Source organism: Dama dama, chromosome 19 (assembly GCF_033118175.1).
Source record: "Dama dama isolate Ldn47 chromosome 19, ASM3311817v1, whole genome shotgun sequence".
In the NCBI taxonomy this organism is placed as follows: domain Eukaryota; kingdom Metazoa; phylum Chordata; class Mammalia; order Artiodactyla; family Cervidae; genus Dama; species Dama dama.
In genome coordinates this window covers 37,295,947-37,318,530 of record NC_083699.1, presented here as the reverse complement: position 1 = coordinate 37,318,530, position 22,584 = coordinate 37,295,947, and the positions used below count along the sequence as shown (strand labels likewise).

Sequence of the window (22,584 nt, the reverse complement as noted above, 5' to 3'; positions counted from 1 at the left end):
GTATTCAGATGGGTTCCAAAGAATAGCAAAGAGTGATAAGAAAGCCTTAGGAAGGAAGGGTATACCCATCTGAATGTAGAGTTCCAAAGAATAGCAAGGAGAGATAAGAAAACCTTCCCAAGTGTTCAGTTCAAAGAAATAGAGGAAAACAATAGAATGGGCAAGACTAGATATCTCTTCAAGAAAATTAGAGATGACAAACCTAGACAGCATGTTAAAAAGCAGAGACAACACTTTGCCGACAAGAGTGCATTTAGTAAAAGCTATGGTTTTTTTCAGTAGTCATGTACTGATGTGAGAGTTGGACCACAAAGAAGGCTGAGTGCTGAAGAATTGATGCTTTCAAACTGTGGTGCTCCAGAAGACTCTTGAGAGTCCCTTGGACAGCAAGGAGATCAAACCAGTCCACCCTAAAGGAAATTAACCCTGAATATTCATTAGAAGGACTGATGTTGAAGCTGAAGCTCCAGTACTTTGGCCACCTGATGTGAAGAGCTGACCTACTGGAGAAGATCTGCTGCTGGGAAAGATTGAGGGGAGGAGGAGAAGGGTGTGACAAAGAATGAGATGGTTGGATGGCATCACTGAATCAATGGACATGAGTTTGAACACATTCCGGGAGATACTGAAGGACAGGAAAGCCTGGTGTGCTGAAGTTCATGGGATCTCAATGAGTTAAGACATGCCTTAGCATCTGAACAACAGCAATAACACCACTTTCACTCTGTATGTTTTCCTAGGTCTGAAGTGGGTCTCTGGTAGACAACATGTAAACAGATCTTGTTTTTGTATCCATTCAGCCAGTCTGTGTCTTTTGGTTGGAGCATTTAATCCCTTTAGATTTAAGGTGAAGGTGAAAGTGAAGTCACACAACTCACAAAGAGTTGTGTCCGACTCTTTGCAACCCCATGGACTACCCCATAGTCTACCAGGCTCCTTCATCCATGAGATTTTCCAGGCAAGAATACTGGAGTGAGTTGCCATTTCCTTCTCCAGGGGATCTTCCCAACCCAGGGGTTGAACCCTGGTCTCCAGCATTGTAGGCAGATGCTTTACCGTCTGAACCACCTGATACGTATGTTCTTATTGCCGTTTTGTTAATTGTTTAGGATTTGTTTTTTTAGGCCTTTTTTCTTCCCTTCCTCTTTTGCTTTCTTTTCTTGTGATTTAATGATTATCATTAGAGTTGTGTTTGGATTGCTTTTTCTTTTTTGGTGTGTATCTGTTATATGTTTTGGTTTGTGATTACCATGAAGAGACTTTGATATAGCGGTCTATATATATAGTTGTTTTAAGTTGCTGGTCTCTTAATTTCAAATGTACTTCCAATATCCTGCATTTGAACTTCCTTCTTCTCAGGATTACTTGTTTTGATATCATGCTTGTGTGGATGATTTCCTGCCTTTGCTGTATTTTGCCTTTACTGGTGTACTTTTCTGTTCAAAATGTTCTTGTTTCTAGGTGACCTTTTCTTTTCTGTTTAGAGAAGTTCCTTTAGCATTTGTTGTAATGCTCGTTTGGTGGTGCTGAATTCTCTTAGCTTTTGCTTCTCTGTGAAGCTTTTGATTTTTTCCTTGAATTTGAATGAGAGTCTTGCTGGGTAGAATGTTTTTAGTGGTAGGTTTTTCCCTTTCATCACTTCAGATATATCATGCCAATCCCTTCTGTCCTGCAGATTTGCTGCTGAGAAATAAGCTGATAACCATGTGGGGATTTCCTTGTGTGTTATATGTTGCTTTTCCTTCATTGCTTTTAATATTTTCTCTTTGTCTTTAATTTTTGTCATATCTCTTTTTGCATGTTCCTCCTTGGCTGGAGAAGGAAATGGCAACCCATTCCAGTGCTCTTACCAGGAGAATCCCATGGGCAGGGGAGCCTGGAGCCTGGTAGGCTACCGTCCATGGGGTCGCAAAGAGTTGAACACAACTGAGCGACTTTACTTCCTTCCTTCCTTACTTCCTTGGCTTTATACCCTCTGGGACTCTGCACTTCCTGGATTTGAGAGAGTGTTCCTTTCCCATGTTAGTGAAGGTTTTGGCTACTTTCTCCAGATATTTTCTTGGATCCTTTCTTTTGTCTTCTGGGACACCCTGTAATGCAAATACTGGTGCATTTAATGTTGTCCCAGAGGTCTCTTAGATGCTTCTCCTTTTTAAAATTCTTTTTCTCTGTTCTGTTCTGCAGCATTGTTTTCTACCAATCTGTCTTCCCACTTACTTATTCTTTCCTCTGCCCCAGTTATTCTTTTACTGATTCATTCTAGTGTACTTTTCATTTCAGTTATTGTATTATCTCTTTTCTTCAAATCTTCTAGCTCTTTGTTAAATGCTTTTTGTATCTTCTTGGTCTCTGCCGCCATTCTTTATTTATCTTTTGGCCATGCTGTGCGGCATGCAGGATCTTAGTTCCCTGACCAAAGAGCAAACCTGTGCCCCCTGAAGTGGAAGTGTGGCATCCTAACCACTGGACCACCAGGGAGTTCCTTGTGCCTCTGTTCTTTTCCCAAGATTTTGGATCATCTTTACTATCATTTTTCTGGATTATTTTTCAGGAAGATTGACTATCTCCACTTCATTTAGTTATTTTTTCCTAGGCTTTATCTTGTTCCTTCATCTGGAACATATTTCTCTGTCATCTCATTTTGTATAGCTTTCTGTGATTGCAGTCTCTGTTCTGCAGGCTGCAGGGTTGTAGCTGCTCCTCTTGCTTCAGCTGTCCCTGGTGGGTGAGGCTGTCCAAGAGGCTTGTTCAGGCTTTCTGATTGGAGGGTCTGGCATGCCCACTGGTGAGTGGAGCTGGGTCTTGTCCCTCTAATGGGCAGGGCCCTGTCAAGGCTTGTGTTTAGAGGCAACTGGCATCATCAACTCAGTGGACATGAGTTTGAGCAAACTTTGGGAGATAGTGAAGGACAGGCAAGCCTGGCATGTTGCAGTCCACAAGGTCACAAAGAATTGGACACTGATTGACTGAACAAGTGCATTTAGGATGACTTTAGCAGCCTGTCTGTCTTTGGGTGGGGCTGTTTTCCCCACCCTGTTGGTTGTTTTGCCTGAGCACTGGAGCCTGCAGGCTGTTGGGTGGTGCTGGGGCTTGGTGCCAAAATGATGACCTCTGGGACTACTCACCTAATGACTATTCCTTGGGGTCTCTGCCACTAGTTTCCTTGCCACCCCCTGCCTCCCCTGCTGGTGAGCCACAGCCAACTCCTGCCTCCTCTAGAGACCTTCCAAAACCCACCAGTAGGTCTGTTCTGGGCTCCTATGGAGTCACTGCTTTGCTTTGGGTCCCAGGGCACCTGAAACTTTATGTGCGCCCTCCAAGAGTGGTGTCTCTGCTTCCTTCAGTCCTATGGAGCTCTTGCACTCAAGCCCCTCTAGCCTGGAAAGCCAAATGCTCTGAGGCACTTCCTCCTGATTCCAGACTCCAGGCTCAGGAACCTGATGTGGGGCTTGGAACTCTCCCTCCTGTGGAAGAAACTCTGTGAAGTATGTGTTTTTCAGTTCATGGATTGCCTGTCCTGTTGGTATGGGATTTGATTTTATTGCAAAAGCGCCCCTCGTATTGTCTCATTGAGGCGTTCTCTTTGTCTTTGGAAGTAGAATATCTTTTTTTTGGTAGATTCCAAAAAATGATTTTGGCATTTTCGTCAGAGAAGTTGAGCTCAAGTTCTTCTGCTCCACCATCTTGTCCTTTTTCTGGTTTTCCCTGAAAAGAACAAAGTTTGTAACTTCTCAGTGCTGCTTCTCACCAGCTGGCCTGAGAGACAGTTAAAGCTGAAGTAGAAGATCCCTTTTTGGGGTGGTTTAATCAAGGAAAAGGGGGCACTGGACTAAAGAGTTGGGTACATTGTTTCCCCGATAGTAGAGGTTAATGTTTAACAGGTTATACAAACCTTATCCCCATTGCAACTAAAATCAGTTCCACTATATTATTCCAGGTGCTCCAGAGAAATAGTACCAATAGGATGTGTGTGCATACAGGAAGATATTTACTATAAGAAATCGACTCACACAATTATGAAGAATAGTGAGTCCAAAAATCTGCAGCGTGGACTGGCAGGTTGGAGACCCAGGACAGTCAGTGTTGTAGCTGAAGTCCCAAACAGTCTACTTTACCTCTTGTCTAGGAAGGCTGGTCTTTCTGCTCTCTTCATGCCTCCAGCTGGTTTGGTGAGGCACACCTGCATTATGGACGGTGATCTGCTTTACCCAGAGGTTACCAATTTAAATGTTAGTCTCATCCAAAAAACCCTCCTGTGACACACATAATTTACCATCACGTCCACCAAGCTGTCAAATGAATAGTTTTGTAGTAAGTTTCCTTAGGCAATACAGTATGTGAATATGTCACCCCCCCCCCCCCCAATCGGGTTCATAAAAATGTTTACTGAAAAGGAAGAAAGTGTCTTCTTTTGTCACATGATTTTGTAATCCTTTGGGTTTTCTGGGAACACTATAGATTTTTTGAATTATTGGCATTAATCAGTGAACTCTTGGAGATTCTTGTTTTGAATAGAATGTGGCCTGATGGTATTCCAGAGAGAAGCAATGAAAGCCTCGTTAGTCTTTGTTTGAAACCATCAAGAAGACCTCACCTGACATTTTAGGTTCGCGGTCTGTAAAGGATTCATAGGAATCCTGTTTGGTTGTTTATGGGCAACAAAAAATTCCACAATTGGTATGCCTCTGGCGGGAACAGCTGGGGACCTCTTTGAGCTAGCCATCTGCACAGACAATTCTCAGGGTGGCTTTATTTGCTGAGATTAGTCCAGGCACATAACAACAACTGCACCGGGATATGCTTCTTTCTTGCTGTAAGGGTGGTGTCTCTGGGAGTGTTTTTAAGCCACCGTCTAGCCCCAAAAGGCATGTGACTTTGTTTCTGTACATGGGAGATATTTTTGATGGTGGTACATTTTTTTTTCCCTTGTAAATTCAAGTGATAATTTGAAAAACTCATCAAACCCAGAGAAATCTTATTCAGCCTTGAAAATCTGCATTCATTATCATGTTATGAAATCTCATTGTTGTATCATAAAGCTGAACCCATGTAGACAACCCCTCTAGTCATAAGTGACCACACACAGCGCGGGCAAATAGCTGTGATGCTTGCATAGTGCTAAGCATGGTGCTGACTGGGAAGGTTTACTTTGCCTGCTGCTCCTCCACGGTCCAGTTATGTCTAGGACGTCACATGTAATTAGGATTTCTTTTCTCAAATGGTTCTTTTCTGTTCTGCATACTTTACAGGCAGGGCCACTCTCTCCCTGTCTCTCTCCATTGTCCTCTTTGTAGGCAGTTGTATTCCAGGCTCCAGAGAAGAGCTCTACTGTACTTTGCCAGCCACAATGTTCTGCTCTCATTCATAAAGGTACTGAATGCTACTCCCAACCTACCTTGAGAATATAACAATTATGTAAATGTTAATAGTTTGATTTTAAATTAAATCTCATTGATACTTAGAATGTATTTTATTATTGTGACTAAGAAAAAATAAAGTTCCAGAATGCTATGTTGGTTTGTATAAATTTGAAAATGACGTTCTTTATATAACGACGTTCTTGTATAAATTTGAAAATAACATAGACACGTTTCTTACAAAATAACCTTTAACAAAGATGTATTGTTTTATATTCAGTAAACACCTACTGAGTCCCTACTGAGCCCCTGTGCAGAGCACAGATGCTTCAAGATCGTACTTTTCTTAGATCAGGTTGACTGGTTAGCATCCTTTTCTTGTGAATTTCTGAACATTTTATCCCCAGATCAATAGATAAATGTGGCAGATGTCTTATACCATTTCCCTTAGCTTAGCTGTAGACTGTCAGGAATACCTGTCCATTGGACTAATGGCTGCTAACAACTTACTTGGGGGGGTCTGTAGAACCCTGCAGCTGTGTGCTAGCAAAATGGCAGAAACTGCCCTGCAGTCTTCACGCTGTCAGTCTCTACTCATGCTGCCTTCCATTGGAAACGTCTTTGTTCTCAGTTTTTTTCTATTTGAAATTTTAGATATCTGTTGTCCAGTCTGGTAACTCAACCCATCCTCTACTGAGAAAGGTAGGAGACGGAGACGGTTTACTAAAATGCCAGCAAGGTCCAGGCTTGTTATAAAGAAATCAGAGGTAATGATTATCATCATCATCGTCTTATCTTCAGACAGAAAAAGGGAGGTGACTCACACAACTTCTCTTAGCTTGTAATGATGCATAATCAGCCACCTTTCTCCTCGCTCCTCTGTCCCTCCATCAAGCGTTTCTCCCAGTGTTTTCCTGGCTGCAGAGTGCAGATATGTGATACACACTGGCTGAATCTCTGTGCTCTGTCAGCAGCCATCTTTTTCTTTCTGAACCTATGGCTTTCATGTTTCATTTCCCCCTCAGTCACCCATCCTTAGAAGACTCCCTCAGCCATCCCTTTTCTAATCTATTACTATATTAAAACCAGCTCTACAGAACAGCTCCCAGTGGGTGAGTAGGATGTCTCAGACATATTTGCCCCATGAAACCCTTATTTGCCCCTGAAAGGGACTGGAAGCCTAAGAGACTTCTCAGTCTCTGCCTTTTTTGTTTGTTTGCTTTTTTTTTTTTTTTTTTTTAAACTATGGCCTGTTATAGCCAGACTTGCCTATTGGATGTTTCTGAACTCTCTGGTCCTACAAGAGGCTCTTTCCCAGCTGGAATTGTCTGTGTCTACAGATTCAAGGAGTTCCATTGTGTCAGTTTATTCAGCAGAGTGGTCTTATATGGTATCCAGTCTTCCTTGGCAAGGGAAGAGTCCTGCTCTCTCTCCAGATTGTCTGGGTGGCATTGGTGGTACAGTGGTGAACACAGCTGCCTTCCAGATTACCCAGGTGCTGGGACTGGTCTCAGTGACAAGAGAACCTCTGTTGCAGTCAAGATGTTCACTGCACTGTGCCTCAGACATCCCACACTTCGTCCACCTCTGGATTTTGCACAAAGCCTGCCACTTTACTCCCTTTTGTCCAAGCCCTCGCTCTTCTTAAGTGTACATTCCGTGTTTCTCAGCCCTTCCACCCCTCACTTTTCTCTGGACTCCTGCATTGTATATAATGTGAATACTTCCCGACTTAATACTTCTCTTTCCTTTTGTGCTTGTACATGTTTGCGTGACCTGCATTGGACCCTAGGAGGGATGTATTTTACACTTCTCTTTACCCCTAGTTGTTCATGGTAGTTACTTACTAAAATACATAAAATTCTTTTGGACATATATCTGCCCCTCACACCAGAAGATGTGACTTCAGGTAGGACTAAACATAATTTCAAAAGGGATAGAGCCTTCCTCTTGTCTCTCTTCAGATTGACTGCTCTAACTTGGTAAATGTGGGTAAGAGCTTCTCTCTCTGTTGTTGGTTTATGGCACTTCCAGAAATGTTATTTTTAAGGCAGGCCTCACCATATCAGCTGCCCACACTTCAGGGTGTCAGAATTGTGGCCCAGAGCAGTGTGGACTGTGGAGGTCTGTTGGTGAGGGCTCCTGCCCTGCGCCGGCTGCTGCACGATCCTTCCTCCGCTTCTTCCACTCCTTCTCTCACCAGTTTGCCTTAACTCCAGATCTGAGTGTGAAACCAACCCAGAGAGGGTGGTAGCTTAGTTGCCGAAGTCTGATTTGAGCTTCAGACTAGCTTTATCTGTGCCCGTTCTGTGAATGGAGCAGACAGAAATGGAAGTGAGTAGAAAGCAAGGCTGGGAAGCCTCTCAAGGGGCTTGGAGACCTGCAGGCAGCTCCTGTCTTCTACAAGCAGCACCAGTGGTGGAAAGTCTGCAGTGTGCCCGACACTGAGTCAGTGCTTTAGAAGGGAGAGAGCACTGACTGCTTTACCCTGAGGAAGTGGAAAGCAGGGGAGTTGAATGATTTGGTAAAGGTTGGGCAACCAGTACTAGCAGAGTTGGGATGCAAATCCAGGTGCAGTGGGCTCCCAAGACATGCCCGCGAACCCCCAGGGTCTGTCACCTTTCTAGGAACATCTCCTGGGTTTCTTCTTCTTCTGAGCCAGGAGACTTTAGTCAGATGTCGTGCTTGAAAACCCACAGTAGCCTCCCTTTAGCCCCCCATCTCTTCTCTCTCCAGTCCCTCTGCACATCTTTACCAGAATGAATTCTCTGGTCCCTCTTTTGTCATTATTGCTTGCCTCCTCAGGAATCTGCAGTGGTTCCCCATTGTTACCAAAACACAAACCCTTTCGCCTTGCGTTCCAAGCCCTGTCCAGCCTCTGTCTTCCTCACGGACTTCATCCTCCTTTGCTCTTTTGGTTGGCCCTGTGAACCCACATGCCAGCTACATGTTCTGGCTCTGGACATGGCCTGGAGCGGTCCCACTTGCTGCTCCACAGGTGCGTGTCTTTTAACAGCCAGGTCCAAGCCTTTTGTGAAGCCTGGAATCCTGTATCGCGGCATGGTGAAGGCCCTGCTGCACCTTTGCTTAACTGGGGTAGCCCGCCAGGCTCCTCCTCTCAGTGGGAATCCCCAGGCAAGGGTACTGGAGTGGGTAGCCATTCCCTTCTCCAGGGCATCTTCCTGACCCAGGGATTGAACCCTGGTCTCTGGCATTGCAGGCAGATTCTTTATCATCTGAGCCACCAGGGAAGCCCTTATTTTTACTTTATTTGTTATTTTCTCCCTGCACTTTGACTGGAAGCCACTTAAGGCATGACTGCACATTGTAAGTGATAATTGAAGTTGCTCAGTCGTGTCAGACTCTTTGTGATCCCATGGACTATAGCCTACGAGGCTCCTCCATCCATGGAATTTTCCAGGCAAGAGTACTGGACTGGGTTGCCATTTCCTTCTCCAGGGGATCTTCCCTACCCAGGGATCAAACCCAGGTCTCCCGCATTGAGGGCAGATGCTTTACTGTCTGAGAAAACCAGGGCAGCCCAAAGTGGAAGTGTTAAGTTGCTCAGTCATTTTGTCCAACTCTCTGAGACCCCATAGGCTGTAGCCACCAGGCTTCTCTGTCCATGGAATTCTCCAGGCAAGAATATTGGAGTGGCTTGCCATTCCCTTCTCCAGGGGATCTTCTCAACCCAGGGATTGAACCCGGGTCTCCCACATTGCATTGCAGGCAGATTCTTTACTATCTGAGCCACTAGGGAAGGTGGTAGTCAGTAAACTTTGGTTAAATAAGTAAATAAACCATGCTTTGGTGCTCTGTGTCGCTAGGGTTTTGCTTTGCATTAGTATATGTTCTGCCACACTAAAGGTTACACAATTTGAAAAATGAAGAAACTAGGATCTGGGGACTTCAATATATTGAGCTATATATGAACTTTATTGTTCTTATAGATTGATGTACAAAAATATTGGTGTATTTATTGCTAGTGGAGCATGGTGGAGGAGGGTGAGGCCACAAAAAATATTGGTTATAATAAATGTTAGGTTCTTTTGCTTTTAGCTTATGATATGCTACATAACTAAGTAAATAATGCACATGGCAGAAATAGCTGGATAAGATTATTTAATATTGCTTTCAATATAATGATTGCCCTTGAGACTAAAATAAGCATTCTGTGATTCACTATATAAAATCAAAGAACCAAACTGTGGATGCAATTTCCCTTAGGCCACTCAATTTTTTTCAGTAGATTTACCTTTTTAATTATGTTTTGCTTAGGCTAATTTTAAAATTACTTTGCATTCCCTGAGAGCAGTGTTCTTCATGTGTCAAGGGGACACACATTTAACAGTCATAATACTGTCTGTAAAAGCAAAATCTCATTGCCCCCAGAGGATCTTTCCTTTTTTTTTTTAAAAAGAATCAAAATGTGCAACTGATCTTAAAAAAATAGTTTAACAAAGTACGTACAACAGCTTAAGGGGCTCTATAAATCATTTTCTACATCCCTTACCTCCCACCCCCACCACCACGACTTTGTGTTCTAAAACCAAAAGAAACTCCTTCCCTGCTACAAATTGGAGTATTAGCTGAAGTTAATGGTGGAGAATGACAGTATAAACTAGTAAGAGCACTAAGTAAATCTTATTAATTAAAAATGAGTATATGAGAGAATAGCATTGAAACATTTGTATTACCATATGTAAAATAGATGACCAGTGCAAATTTGATGCATGAAGCAGGGTACCCAAAGCTGGTGCTCTGGGACAACCCAGAGGGATGGGGTGAGGAGGGAGTTGGGGGGGGGGCGGTTTTCAGGATGGTGGGACACATGTATACCCGTGGCTGATTCATGTCGATGTATGCAAAAACCACCACAATATTGTAAGCTGATTATCCTCCAATTAAAATTAATTAATTAATTAAAAAAATGAGTATTCTCATGAAGAAAGAACACAGGATGTCATAAGGTTTGAGTCCTGGAACTGACTTCTGACTTATTACATGAGTTTGAGAAAGTATTTAAGTCTCCCCTCCCACTCATCCTCCCTCCCTCCCACCAGGATGAAAACATAAATCTTTTTTAGGGTCTCGTTGAGTCATTGTGGAAACAGTATGTACTACATATTATTGCTAAACATCATTGGGAAGAATAAGCAGAGAAGTTATGAACCAAGACTTTCAAAGAGTAGTGTAAGTTACTTACTTAGTGGTTTTGATTGGCCTTTGGTTGAGAAATAGCTGAAAGTGTTGAACCAGGTTTCCTGAAAAGAAGCATATACAGAATTTATTTTTCACTTAGTGATCACAGAAACCTATTGTGATTAGTTTCATTATTGAGAATGTGATTTCAGCTCCCTTGAAAAAGATCCCAGATAAATTAATTGGGTTATGAAGTTTATTTTTAATTCTTATATTATTTGATTTATTATTATTTTTTAAACACACCATTTATTTGACTGTGCTGGGTCTTAGTTGCAGCAGTTGGGATCTTCTGATCTTTGATGAGACACATGAGATCTTATACTAATAGTTGAGCGTGTGGGACCCTTAGTAGCAGTGTGTGGGATCTAGCTCTCTGACCAGGGATGGAACCCAGGCCGCTACATTGAGAGCACGGTCTTAGCCACTGGACCATCAAGGAAGTACCTTCTTATATTATTTTTTAAAATGAGTGTTGAATAGTGTAATGAGGTTTAGTCCTCACTTTCCTATGGATGATTTTTGTGAGTGACTGAGTGAATCTTTAGCAAACTAAGATTCTACTTCACAGGAATATTTTGAGAATAAGCTTAAGAATGTGTAAGTTCTTAAGAAAGGAGTTAGGGCTCTTTGGAGAAATGGCTAATTCCATGACTGGGGCAGGGGAAGCCAGTAACTTCTTATAATGTCACAAAATGAGGAAGATGTCATAAAAATATGGGCATGTTGAAATGACACAGGGGCTAATTGAAAGGAGCTTGCAAGAGCTAAGTCTGGGATAGTTTGAACAACAAAATAAGTAATAGTAGCAATGGATTACAATCCCTAGAAAAAATAAATATCTGTGAGTCCATGCTTCTATGAGTAAATAATTGAATACATTTCAGTTGAATACATTTGAATAAATAAATGAGGGAGAAGGAGCAGCTCCTGCTAGGGTAGAATTCTCATTAGTAAATATAGAAGAAATGATGGAAATAGAAAATCACTATTTGGCAGACACCACAGTAGTGACTGTTGCAGACCACATCCACCTATGTATGTATGCTAAAATTAATAGATGGAGGTATGATGAGAAGGAGGATATTTGAATAGTCTTGAAATATCTCTTAACAAGATACTTAACATTACAAAGAGAAGAGAACTAACTTCACAGTGGGGAAGCCTAGACAAATACCGCATTTAAAGAAGTGTTCCAAGTTAACACTATCTGTAATGAGACCTGTCCGGAGCATGTCCCTCCTGATACAGTCCTACATAATGAAAAGGGTGCAGCGTCACCTCAGTGATGGTGTTTTCCCCCCATTGTTTTCAGTTATACTTTTTTATCTTGAAAAAATTATAGATTCACATGCAGTTGTAAGAAAAATACAGAGAGAGAGCCCATGTATCTTTTACCCCAGTGGCAACTGTAGTTGTAACACAGTAGTACAGCATCATAACTGAGACCCTGACAGTGATGTAATCAAGGTACAAGCATTCCCATCACCACAAAGATCACTCCTGTTGCCCTTGTCTAGCTGACCTCCTTTTTAAAAATTGGGTTATTTTTCTTGGTTTTGACTTGTAAGAATTTTTATATATTCTGCATCATACAGATTTTTATCCTCAGTCTGCTAATAGAGTAAATCATACTGATTATTGTTTTAAATTATAGTAAAATGCACATAATATTTCCCATCATAACCACTTTTTAGTACACAGCGCAGCAGCATCAAGTACATTCATAGTGTGCAACCATTGCCAACATCCATCTCCAGAATTCTTTTCATGCTGCAAAGCCAGAACCAAAACTACCCCCCTTAAACAACAACTCCCCATACCTTCTTACCCCTAAGCCCCTGGAAAGGCCATTCCACTTCCTTTCTCTGTGAATTCGACTATTCTAGGTGACTCATATAACTGGAATCATAAACTGTTTGTATTTTTGTGACTGGCCTATTTCACTTAACATGGTGTCCTCAGGGTTCATCCACATTATGGTATGGTTTTCCTTACTCTCTGAAGCTGAATAGCATTGCATTTTAGGTATATACCATATATCTTGTTTATCCAGCCATCCATCGATGCACCCTCAGGTGGCTTCCAATCTCTTTTGATTATTGCAAATAACACTGCTAGGAGCATGGTGCAGATATCTCTTCCAGACTCTGCTTTCAGTTCTTTTGGGTGTGTACCCAGAGGTGGAATGTTGAGTCGCTGTGGTATATAGATTCTTTTCTCTCTCTCTCTACTTTTCTCTTCTCCAAGCCCTGACTGTCTTTGAGTATCTTTAGGGATTTAAGTTTTAAAAGTTTGAATCCATTTTTTTTCTTTAAATATAACACAGTAAACCTTTCATTAAGACAGTTGTTCAGAGAATACAGTAGTTATTGAATTTCCTGGCTAAGTGGCCAGAAACCCGCATTTTTGCATCTGTACCCCCAACATCACCAGATAACAGGCTGTCATTCCAGCTCTGAATAAGCACATTTAGTAGGTGTAACTTGTAGAAGAAAATGTTACCTGGAATGCAGCATACACCTTTCTCTCCAAGCTGCGTTTCTCTTACTTTTACTACACTTCAAGAAAGAAAAATGGTACTTTGGAGGAGAGAGGATTAGACAGAGTAACAGGTAGAAGAAACAAGGAACAAAAAAAGGCAAATTATGAAGAAACACAAAGGAGGGTACGGGGCAGGGGCAGCAAGGAGGGTTACGTGAGTGTAGGAGAGGCTGGGCAGACACGGCCCGGGGTCAGGCTGCAGGATGCCGTCCACCTTTGGATGACGCAGAGCCCCGGTCCTTCTGGGTCTTAAGATCCTCTCGTGCTGTAACAAGTGGGTGACTAACCCAGAGGTCACTTGGGCCAGAATGTGTTTATTCAGCACTTGCAACAAGCATTTCTTGAGTACCTGCCATCCACAGCCTCCTGAACTCAGTCACCACCAGGCTACCAGCCAAGGAGTGAGGAGACCAAACTGCCGTTTCAGGTGTTGTGTTCACCACTCTGTGGACGGTAGGCCCTTAAATTCTCCCAGTCCCTTCTCTGTCTCCTGCCCAGCCTCATCTTTCTCTAATCCCGGGGGCTGGCGGATCAGAGGTGAGGCTTAAAGGTCTGCCTTTTTGCTCTCTCTGCTTAGAGGCAGAGGTCCTGCCATAACAAACTGTTAGGTCTTGCCTGACTTGAACTTTGCCTGACAAGGAGTAATGCTCTCCTTTGCAGCTAACAGTATTGAAGATTCCTGATATATTTAAAACAGTTTCCCAAGCAAGCATGATGGTTCTTGCTTGTATTTTTGGTAACCGTAGGATTTATGTGAAATATATCCAGGCTTGGAAGCAGACCTGGGACCCCAAAGGCTTAACAATTTTACCCCCAAATTAATTTTTTTTGTTTGTTTGCTTTTTGGCTGCACTATGCAGCATGCAGGATCTAGTTCCCTGACCAGGGACTGGACTCAGACCCTTGGCAGTGAGAACAAGGAGTTTCATTTTGCCTTTTTACATTTCTTTTTCTTGGGGATGGTTTTGATCACCACCTCCTGTACGGTGTTACAAACTTCTGTCCATAGTTCTTCAGGCACTGTATCAGATCTAATCCCTTGAATCTATTTGTCACTTCCACTGTATAATCATAAGGGATTAGATTTAGGTCCTACCTTAATCAGTTAGTTCATTCACTCAGTCCTGTCCGACTCTTTGCTACCTCATGGACTGCAGCACGCCAGGCTTCCCGGTCCATCACCAACTCCCAGAGCTTGCTCAAACTCACTTCCATCGAGTCATTGATGCCATCCAACCATCTCATCCTGTCGTCCCCTTCTCCCCTGTCTTCACTCTTTCCCACCATTTGGGTCTTTTCTAATAAGTCAGTTCTTTGTATCAGGTGGCCAAAGTATTGGAGCATCAGCTTCAGCATCAGTCCTTCCAGTGAATATTCAGGACTAGTTTCCTTAGGATTGAGTGGTTTGATCTCCTTGCAGTCCAAGGGACCCTCAAGAGTCTTCTCCAATACCACAGTTCAAAAGCATCAGCTCTTTGGCACTCAGCTTTCTTTATGGTCCCATTCTCACATCTGTACTTGACTTCTTGAAAAACCATAGCTTTGACTAGACAGACGTTTGTCAGGAAAGTAATGTCTCTGCTTTTTAGTATGTTGTCTAGGTTGGTCATAACTTTTCTTCCAAGGAGCAAGTGTCTTTTAATTTTATGACTACAGTCACCATCTGCAGTTATTTTGGAGCCGAAGAAAATAAAATCTGTCACTGTTTCCATTGTTTCCCCATATTTACCATGATGTGATGGGACCGGATGCCATGATCTTAGTTTTTTGAATGTTGAGTTTAAGCCAGCTTTTTCACTCTCCTCTTTTACTTTCATCAAGAGAGTCTAGTTCCTCTTCGCTTTCTGGCATTAGGTGGTGTCATCTGCATATCTGAGGTTATTGATATTTCTCCCGGCAATCTTGATCCCAGCTTGTGCTTCATCCAGCACGGCATTTTGCATGATGTAATCTGTGTGTAAGTTAAAAATCCTTCTGCCCTGTGATGGATAAGGTTAAGAAGCTTGTGGAAGCTTTCTGCTGGGAGGGACTGGCTATACCTGAATGGCCTAGTGGTTTTCCCTACTTTCTTCAAGTTGTCTGAATTTTGTAATAAGGAGTTCATGATCTGAGCCACAGTCAGCTCCAGGTTTTGTTTTTACTCACTGTAGACAGCTTCTCCACCTTCAGCTGCAAAGAATATCAATCTGATTTCAGTATGACCATCTGGTGGTGTCTATGTGTAGAGTCCGTCTCTTGTGTTGTTGGAAGAGGGTATTTGCTAAGACCAGTGCATTCTCTTGGCAAAACTCTGTTAGTCTTTGCCCTGACTCATTTTGTACTCCAAGGCCAAACTTGCGTTTACTCCAGGTATCTCTTAACTTCCTAGTTTTGCATTCCAGTTCCCTGTGATGAATTTGACATTTTTTTGGGTGATAGTTCTAGAAAGTCTTATAGGTCTTCGTAGTAGTGTTCAACTTAAGCTTGTTCAGCATTAGTGTTCAGGGCATAGACTAGGATTACTGTAATATTGAATGGTTTGCCTTGGAAACTTAGATCATTCTGTCATTTTTGAGATGGCACCAAAGTACTGCATTTCAGACTCTCTTTTAACTATGAGGGCTGCTCCATTTCTTCTAAGTGATTCTTGCCCACTCGTAGATACAATTGTTTAGTCGCTAAGTCATGTCTGATTCTTTTTTGACCCCCTGGACTGTATGTAGCCCACCAGGCTCCTCTGTTCATGGGATTTTCCAGGCAAGCATATTGGAGTGGGTTATCATTTCCTTCTCCAGGGGAGTAGATACAATGGTCATCTGAATTAAATTCTCCCATTTCAGTCTATTTTAGTTCACTGATTCCTAGAGTGTCAGTATTCACTGTTGCCATCTCCTCTTTGACCACTTCCAATTTACTTGATTTATGGATCTGACATTCCAGATTTCAGTGCAGTATTGTTCTTTACAGCCTCAGACTTTACTTTCGCCACCGAACACATCCAAGACTGTCATTGTTTCTTCTTTGGCTCAGCCTCTTCATTCCTTCTGGAGCTATTTCTCCACTCTTCTCCAGTAGCATACTACACCAGCTGATCTGGGGGGTTCGTCTTTCAGTGTCATACCATTTTGTCTTTTCATACTGTTCATGGAGTTCTCAAGGCAAGAATGCTGAAGTGGTTTGCCCTTCTCCAGTGAGCCACGTTTTCTCAGAACTGTCCACCATGACCCGTCTGTTCTGGGTGGTCCTACATGGCATGACTCATAGTTTCATCAAGTTAAACAAAGCTGTCATCCATGTGATCGTTTTGGTTAGGCTTACAGACTAGGTAATTGTCATCTCTATTTTCGTAACACTTTATACAGGGATGGCTTTGTTAATTGTTGAGTGAAGAAAATGAGGAAAGAGACATTAGGAACAGATCCAGTTAGGTTTTACTTCCACATAAATTCTGTGAAAAACACTCGAGGGTTCAGAGCAGAAGGAAGGTTTGGGGCTAAGCTTCTTGATTTTTTGCAGGTCACTGTTTGCATCTGCCTGTGCCTTTACTTCTGCTTGGCTGAGGTTGTGCCTGTGAAGCTGGCATTAGGGAGAATATCTCCTGTTTAGGTCACTGATGAGCTTTGGGTTTTAAAAGAGATTGTTTCATACTCCGTACCATACCCCAGCCACTGTGGGTGACCAGGACAATCCTATAGGCTGTTATCTATTAAATATGTGTGTGTATGTATTCTGATTTACATTTAGAAACCTGAAGAATGAAAGTCTTCCATAATCCTAATAAATTTTAAATGTCTGTTGTTGCTTACTTGCTAAGTTCTGTTTAACTTTTTATGACCCCTTGGACTGAAGCCCACCGGGCACCTCTGTCCATGAGATTTCCCATGCAAGAATAATGGAGTGGGTTGCCATTTCCTTCTCCAGGACATCTGTCTTCCCTATCCAGGGATCGAACTGGAGTCCTCTGCATTGGCAGGTGGATTCTTTACTGGTAAGCCACCGGGGAAGCCCGTTTCAGTTTCTATATTAGCATCTAATCACTAAAGATAAAATGCAATTATAATTTTATGGTGTATTATACTATTTTACACCATAAAATAAGACTGATGCTGAAGCTGAAACTCCAGTACTTTGGCCACCTGATGCAAAGAGCCGACTCATTAGAAAAGACCCTGATGCTGGGAAAGATTGAGGGCAGGAGGAGAAGGGGATGACAGAGGATGAGATGGTTGGATGGCATCACCGACTCAATGGAGATGAGTTTGGGTAAACTTCAGGAGCTGATGATGGACAGGGAGGCCTGGCGTGCTGCAGTCCATGGGGTTGCAAAGAGTTGAGCATGACTGAATAACAACAACAATACTATTTTACAGTGTGTTTTTACTATATTATATTGTAAACGTTCTTTATTCTGGTATGATGGTTAAATCATTTCAAGATGCCTGTAAAATAAGGATGATAGTATCCACCCACCTATTCCAGAGACTTAAATATAAAATTAAGATTTGTAAAGTGTGTTGAGTTTTTAGATGGAAACACCGTGATGTTTATGTACCATGCTGAATTTTTGATTGATTATAACCATGTTGATTCTATCTTTAGTTTCTTTGGGGATGGTTTTGAAATATTTTTAAAAACATTCTGAGTCCTCAGAGAGAAACCATTATGGCTACCTTACCCTAGCATGTGTAGCACCCTGAGATTTCAGCTGCCTTTCTGTGTCCCCTATAGGCAAGTACGTGTATCAGCCGATGACCCCTGTGGAACAGCTTCCCAGCACTGAGATTCCTGCAAAGCCTCGGGAGCCTGCGAACACCATTCAGATTTCGGTCTCCCTCACTGAACACTTTCTGAAATTCGCATCTGTTTTCCAGCCCCCTCTCCCCCCTGACTCGCCAAGGTACTGTATGATCTCAGACCTCTTTATTGACAACTATCAGGTTAAATGTATTAATGGGAAGATGTGTTACGTGCAGAAGCAGCCGGCACCACATTCCCACAAAATGAGCCCCGAGGAGGTCTCTGCACATGATGCCTTTATTTCAAAAGAGAGCAACACACCAAAAATAGATCACTGCTCTTCTCCCTCAAGTTCCGAGGACTCTGGGATCAACGCGATCGGGGCTCACTATGTGGAATCGTGTGATGAGGACACAGAAGAAGGAGCAGAACTGAGTTCAGAGGAGGATTACAGTCCAGAGAGCAGCTGGGAGCCAGATGAGTGCACCCTTCTTTCCCCCTCGCAGTCTGATCTGGAAGTGATTGAAACAATAGAAACCACCGTGTGAGGGTGCAGGCGGGAAGCCACGTCCTCTGATCCGTGCTGAGCTTTTGTACTTTTGTCTGATGGATCCTTTTTCCAGTGCAGTCAGTGTTTTCTACCCCTCTGTAACAACCAGAGCAGTTCAGTGGTCTGCTGATTTAGCTTCAGTTTTAAATTCGTCTTATAACTAAGACATTCTTTTGTTATAAATGGTTTTCTTTTGTATCTTCACTTCCTTTCTGTGTAGCATCTGGCGTCATGAATTGTGACCCAGCCTTAATTTCACTGGGAACTTTGAAAGCGATGAAGCGATGATCACAGAGCGTCATGGATCAGGTTGAGGAGATACCCAGAGTGAAGGAGACACTGTTCTAAAAATAGCCAGTTCTTCGCAGAACAACTCTCTGGCAGCCCTTTTGGCATGCTGATGAGCACTGCTCCCCTGCTAGTCCCGGGTGGAGAATTGGTTCACGTGACCTGTTCAGGCTGTGCTCTGGCGCAGGCCATTCTGTCCTTCCCTCATCTCCCTACCACCTGCCCTGGCTCTGGGCCAGTGTTGCCACAGCTTCCTGGAGGCCAGCTCAGCCCCCAGTTAAGGCAGTATCTGCACCACCAGTCCTCCATGACCTGGCGCTGGGCTAGACCTCGCTCCAGAAGAGATGACATCATCTGTTTCATGCTCAGTCCAGCTTAGGTTGAATGCCTCTCCCCACTCCAGGGTGCTGTGAGGATACAGAATGAATAAGGCCTGACTCCCAGCAGGAAGGGACCATAGTCCACTTGGGGAGGTAATCCATGCAGGTGAGGGGACCTAGAGTGCCCCGGGAACCCAGGGGAGGCAGAGATGCACTTGGCTTGTGCTAGCTGGAGAAGGAGTAGCATTTGAGCTGGCCTCAGGGGTGGCTTCCTCAACATTTCCCTGCTTTTTAAAATTGTTCAAATATGCGGGAAACTTTTAGGAAGTCATATAGGTATTATATTTAGGAGGCAGCCACATCTGATGTCTTAAGGAAAAAAATCAATAATAGTTTTAGTTAGCATGGAAATGCTAAAGACAGCAGTCCATTAGGGATTAGGAATGAATCTAATAGGTTTGATTAACTCTGCTTCATTTGGTTGTATGAAGCATTAGAATGGCTTAGGTGAGAAATGGATTAGAATTCAGTATGATGCATGGATTTTTTATGCCAATGCAAAAACAGTTGAAATAGTTCACTGCTAAGTCAGGAGAAAATATTTTGTGTAATATTCATTCCCTTTACTACAGTAATATTCATGGGCTGTTGTAAATGTTCTCTTTTCTTACACACATAAAATAGTGACTGATTCTTTCTTATTTAGCTCTCTTCAGAATTTTGCTCCTAATCTCCATTTATAATAGGTGTTCTTGTGTGAGTTGGTTATCTGCCATTTCTCCAAATGTACTGTCTGTGAGGCATTGTTAAGAATCCAGGAAATTTGAAATACGGCCACATGAAACTAAACTATCCAAGTTGGAGACAGAGAATCACTTCTTGTACGCTGACTCTCCATGAGCCTGCTTTTGTGGCATCATCGTGTGCTCTGTTGGCATTACGATGCGACTCTCCTGTGTCACGTTAGTTCCTATTTTAAGAAACAAGAAGAGGCCTGTTGTGTCCTTTCCTGAAGCCTCCACTTGGCATCCTGCACAAATCTCTCCGGGCAGAACCTGCTTTCCTAGTTGTACGTGCAGTCCACGTGACTGGCTAGAACATTTTGTTAGGTTCAGGCGCCCTAAACATCCTTAGGGTTTAGGAAGCAGAGTGCGCGTATTCCTTTGAAAGCAGTGTTACTTAACACTTTGTGTGGTAGGTGAGAATGCAGCCAGCATAAAGTTTCCACTTACTGAAACATAAAGACTCAACACATCAACCGAGAAGGTGCTGTCCAGAGCTCCGGGGCCAGCGGGGCCCAGGAGAGGGCGGCAGAGGCAGGTGTGGGGAGAAAGGCTTAGGGACAAAGAGCTGATGAGCCCTGCTCTGGGCTCTCCCAGTGCTGCCCGGACTGACTGGCCAGCTGCAACCAGGGTCCTGTCTGCACCTAGCCGTGGCTGAGCTCATTTCATCCCTGGACAGGAATACGAGGCTCTCTTTGTACTGTTCCTATCAGTTCTCTCCTCTATCTGTTAATGTGTTGATAGTTCGGGTCAATCACCAGGTCTCCAAAGCCATGGGAATCCATGGGCTCAGGGCCACGCTTCTGAGGCTGGCTGTGCCAGGGTTGGGCCCTTCTTAGTAATATCTATGACTTTTGCCTAGGTTCCTGTTTTTAAAAACTCCTGAACTGCCATTCAGATTAGCCAGGATTTTAATGGAATTTTTGGATTTAACACTAGTTGATAATCACTTTAACTCTTTATAATTAAAAACTCAACTAAGATTCACTTACTACTATCAATTTTATAGAATTGGAGACATCCCATTGGATTCTAAATATCAAATGCTCCTGGATCTCAAAATAGCCTTTTCTAAATAAGCACAAGCAAGGATTTTTTTGTCCTATCACTGTTAATAATTATCTGAAAATCATATATGATTGAACCAGAATTGTTTCTTTATGCTTGCATTCCAAAAACAACTGATAAGGGTATAAAAATATGTAGTTTCAACTTAAATTCTAGGCCTATTCTGTTCTATATTATATGAAAGAATTTCTCTGTAATTCTGATACTACATTATGCATTTGTATAAGCATATTTATAGGCACTTTAGAAAATGTTTAGACTGCAGTGTGTATTATAGACATTGAACACAGTTATGTTAAATAGGCTTTTGATTAATACTTGTACACTGAGAGATATGAAAGCTTTATCACTTGGACCTTTGCTCACTTGGGGCAAAGAGTTGGGATGTGTGAATGGAAAAACTGCTGTCTCAGGCTTTTGTCAAAAACTGACACCATTCCCACTTTTTGAAAGTTGGTGTAAAAGCTATTAGGTAGAAGATACGAAATAAGTACTGTGTGGAGTTTAGCTTTCTGATCTAACCAAGATTTCTTTTAGCATTTTCAAGTTTCACATGTGTTCATGACTTTTCTGAGAAATAACAAAGCAATTAAAATGTTTTTGTGGTTATAACTATTTGGTACATTAACAATGGAAGCTTTACAATAAAAAATCTAGGTATATTCAAGATTTGAAATGCAAATCTGAACAAAACCTCTGTAGAAAAACTGCCGCATTCCTGGAAGGGGACGACCTGTAGTTCAAAGTAATATAGTACAAATACAATCAGCAGAACCAGAACAAAACCATAAAGTTGTTTCCCTGAAGTACCTTTTTGGATTTGAACTAGGATTTGATTTTATCTTGAGAGTGGTGGTTTTATTTCTTAATCTCTGCTTCCTGGCTTGTTTGAACCATCGTAGTTCCTTTGATCATAACCTCCTTTTATGCAGATATCTCTACTTAGGCAGTAGGATGCAACCAGGTAATTTAGAAAGCAGATATTTTTGGTGGTATAAAAACTTTTAGGCAAGGGGGGAAATAGCACAATTAAAAAAATATTTATACTGTCAACACTTTTATTATTCCATCTTATTTGCAAAATTTTGTTGACATGTTTTGGATTTTTACACGAGGAAAACGAAGCTTTCTTGGGTTTTTTCCCCTACCCCCCACTCCAGAGGAGTCAGCACAGTAAACACCGGCTGTGTTTTGGGCTTTTGTGTGCTTGTGTCTCTTCCGTTGAGGAGGGAGAAAGCAGTGGGCGTGCTGTGCTCCTGGTCAGTGCTGTCAATGTTTCTCACGTTCAGCCGTGAGTACAAGGGCACTCAGAACCAACTGGGAAATAATTCACCTTTAGAAGACTTCTGTGTCACTGCTCCCTTTCACTGTCATGGGTAATTGAGAGTTGGCTGTGCTGGGAAAGAGCTGCGTCTCTGGTCGAGCTTTGGGTTCTTTCTGTTCAGATTGAAGTGCCCTCTTCACAGGCTGGACAAGTCTTAAAGCAAGTCATCACTGGCGGTTTTAATGCTGAGCTTCCGTATCATGGTGTTCATATGTACTTCTAAGGATGTTTGTACCTTGTAATATTCACTTACTGTGTGATTTTTAAAACCTGTCTGTTTTCAAGTTTTAAGCACAATGTTGATTCTTCTCTAATTTCCTAAAATTACATTGTTTTCCTACAAACAGCTCAACTTTCCTCTCTGTATAATACTTTAGGAGAATACTACCTTGTAAAATAAACGTGATCTTCTTCTTTTATACCAGCACAAATA

At 42.4% G+C, this 22,584-nt stretch overlaps 1 protein-coding gene across 4 annotated transcripts in view; it reads left to right on the top strand.

The window, feature by feature from the left end:
• C19H3orf70 (chromosome 19 C3orf70 homolog) overlaps positions 1 to 22,584 on the top strand; it is a 112,834-nt gene extending 90,250 nt beyond the window's left edge. For 3 of the 4 annotated variants that reach the window (XM_061166741.1, XM_061166740.1, XM_061166742.1), the window contains exon 2: positions 17,811 to 22,584. In XM_061166741.1, the coding sequence (XP_061022724.1) occupies positions 17,811 to 18,367 (557 nt within the window). In that variant the 3' untranslated portion in view covers positions 18,368 to 22,584. Of the gene's footprint in view, positions 1 to 4,912; positions 6,125 to 17,003; positions 17,071 to 17,810 lie in introns of those variants that run through there. The other variant, XM_061166743.1, reaches the window with a different exon arrangement.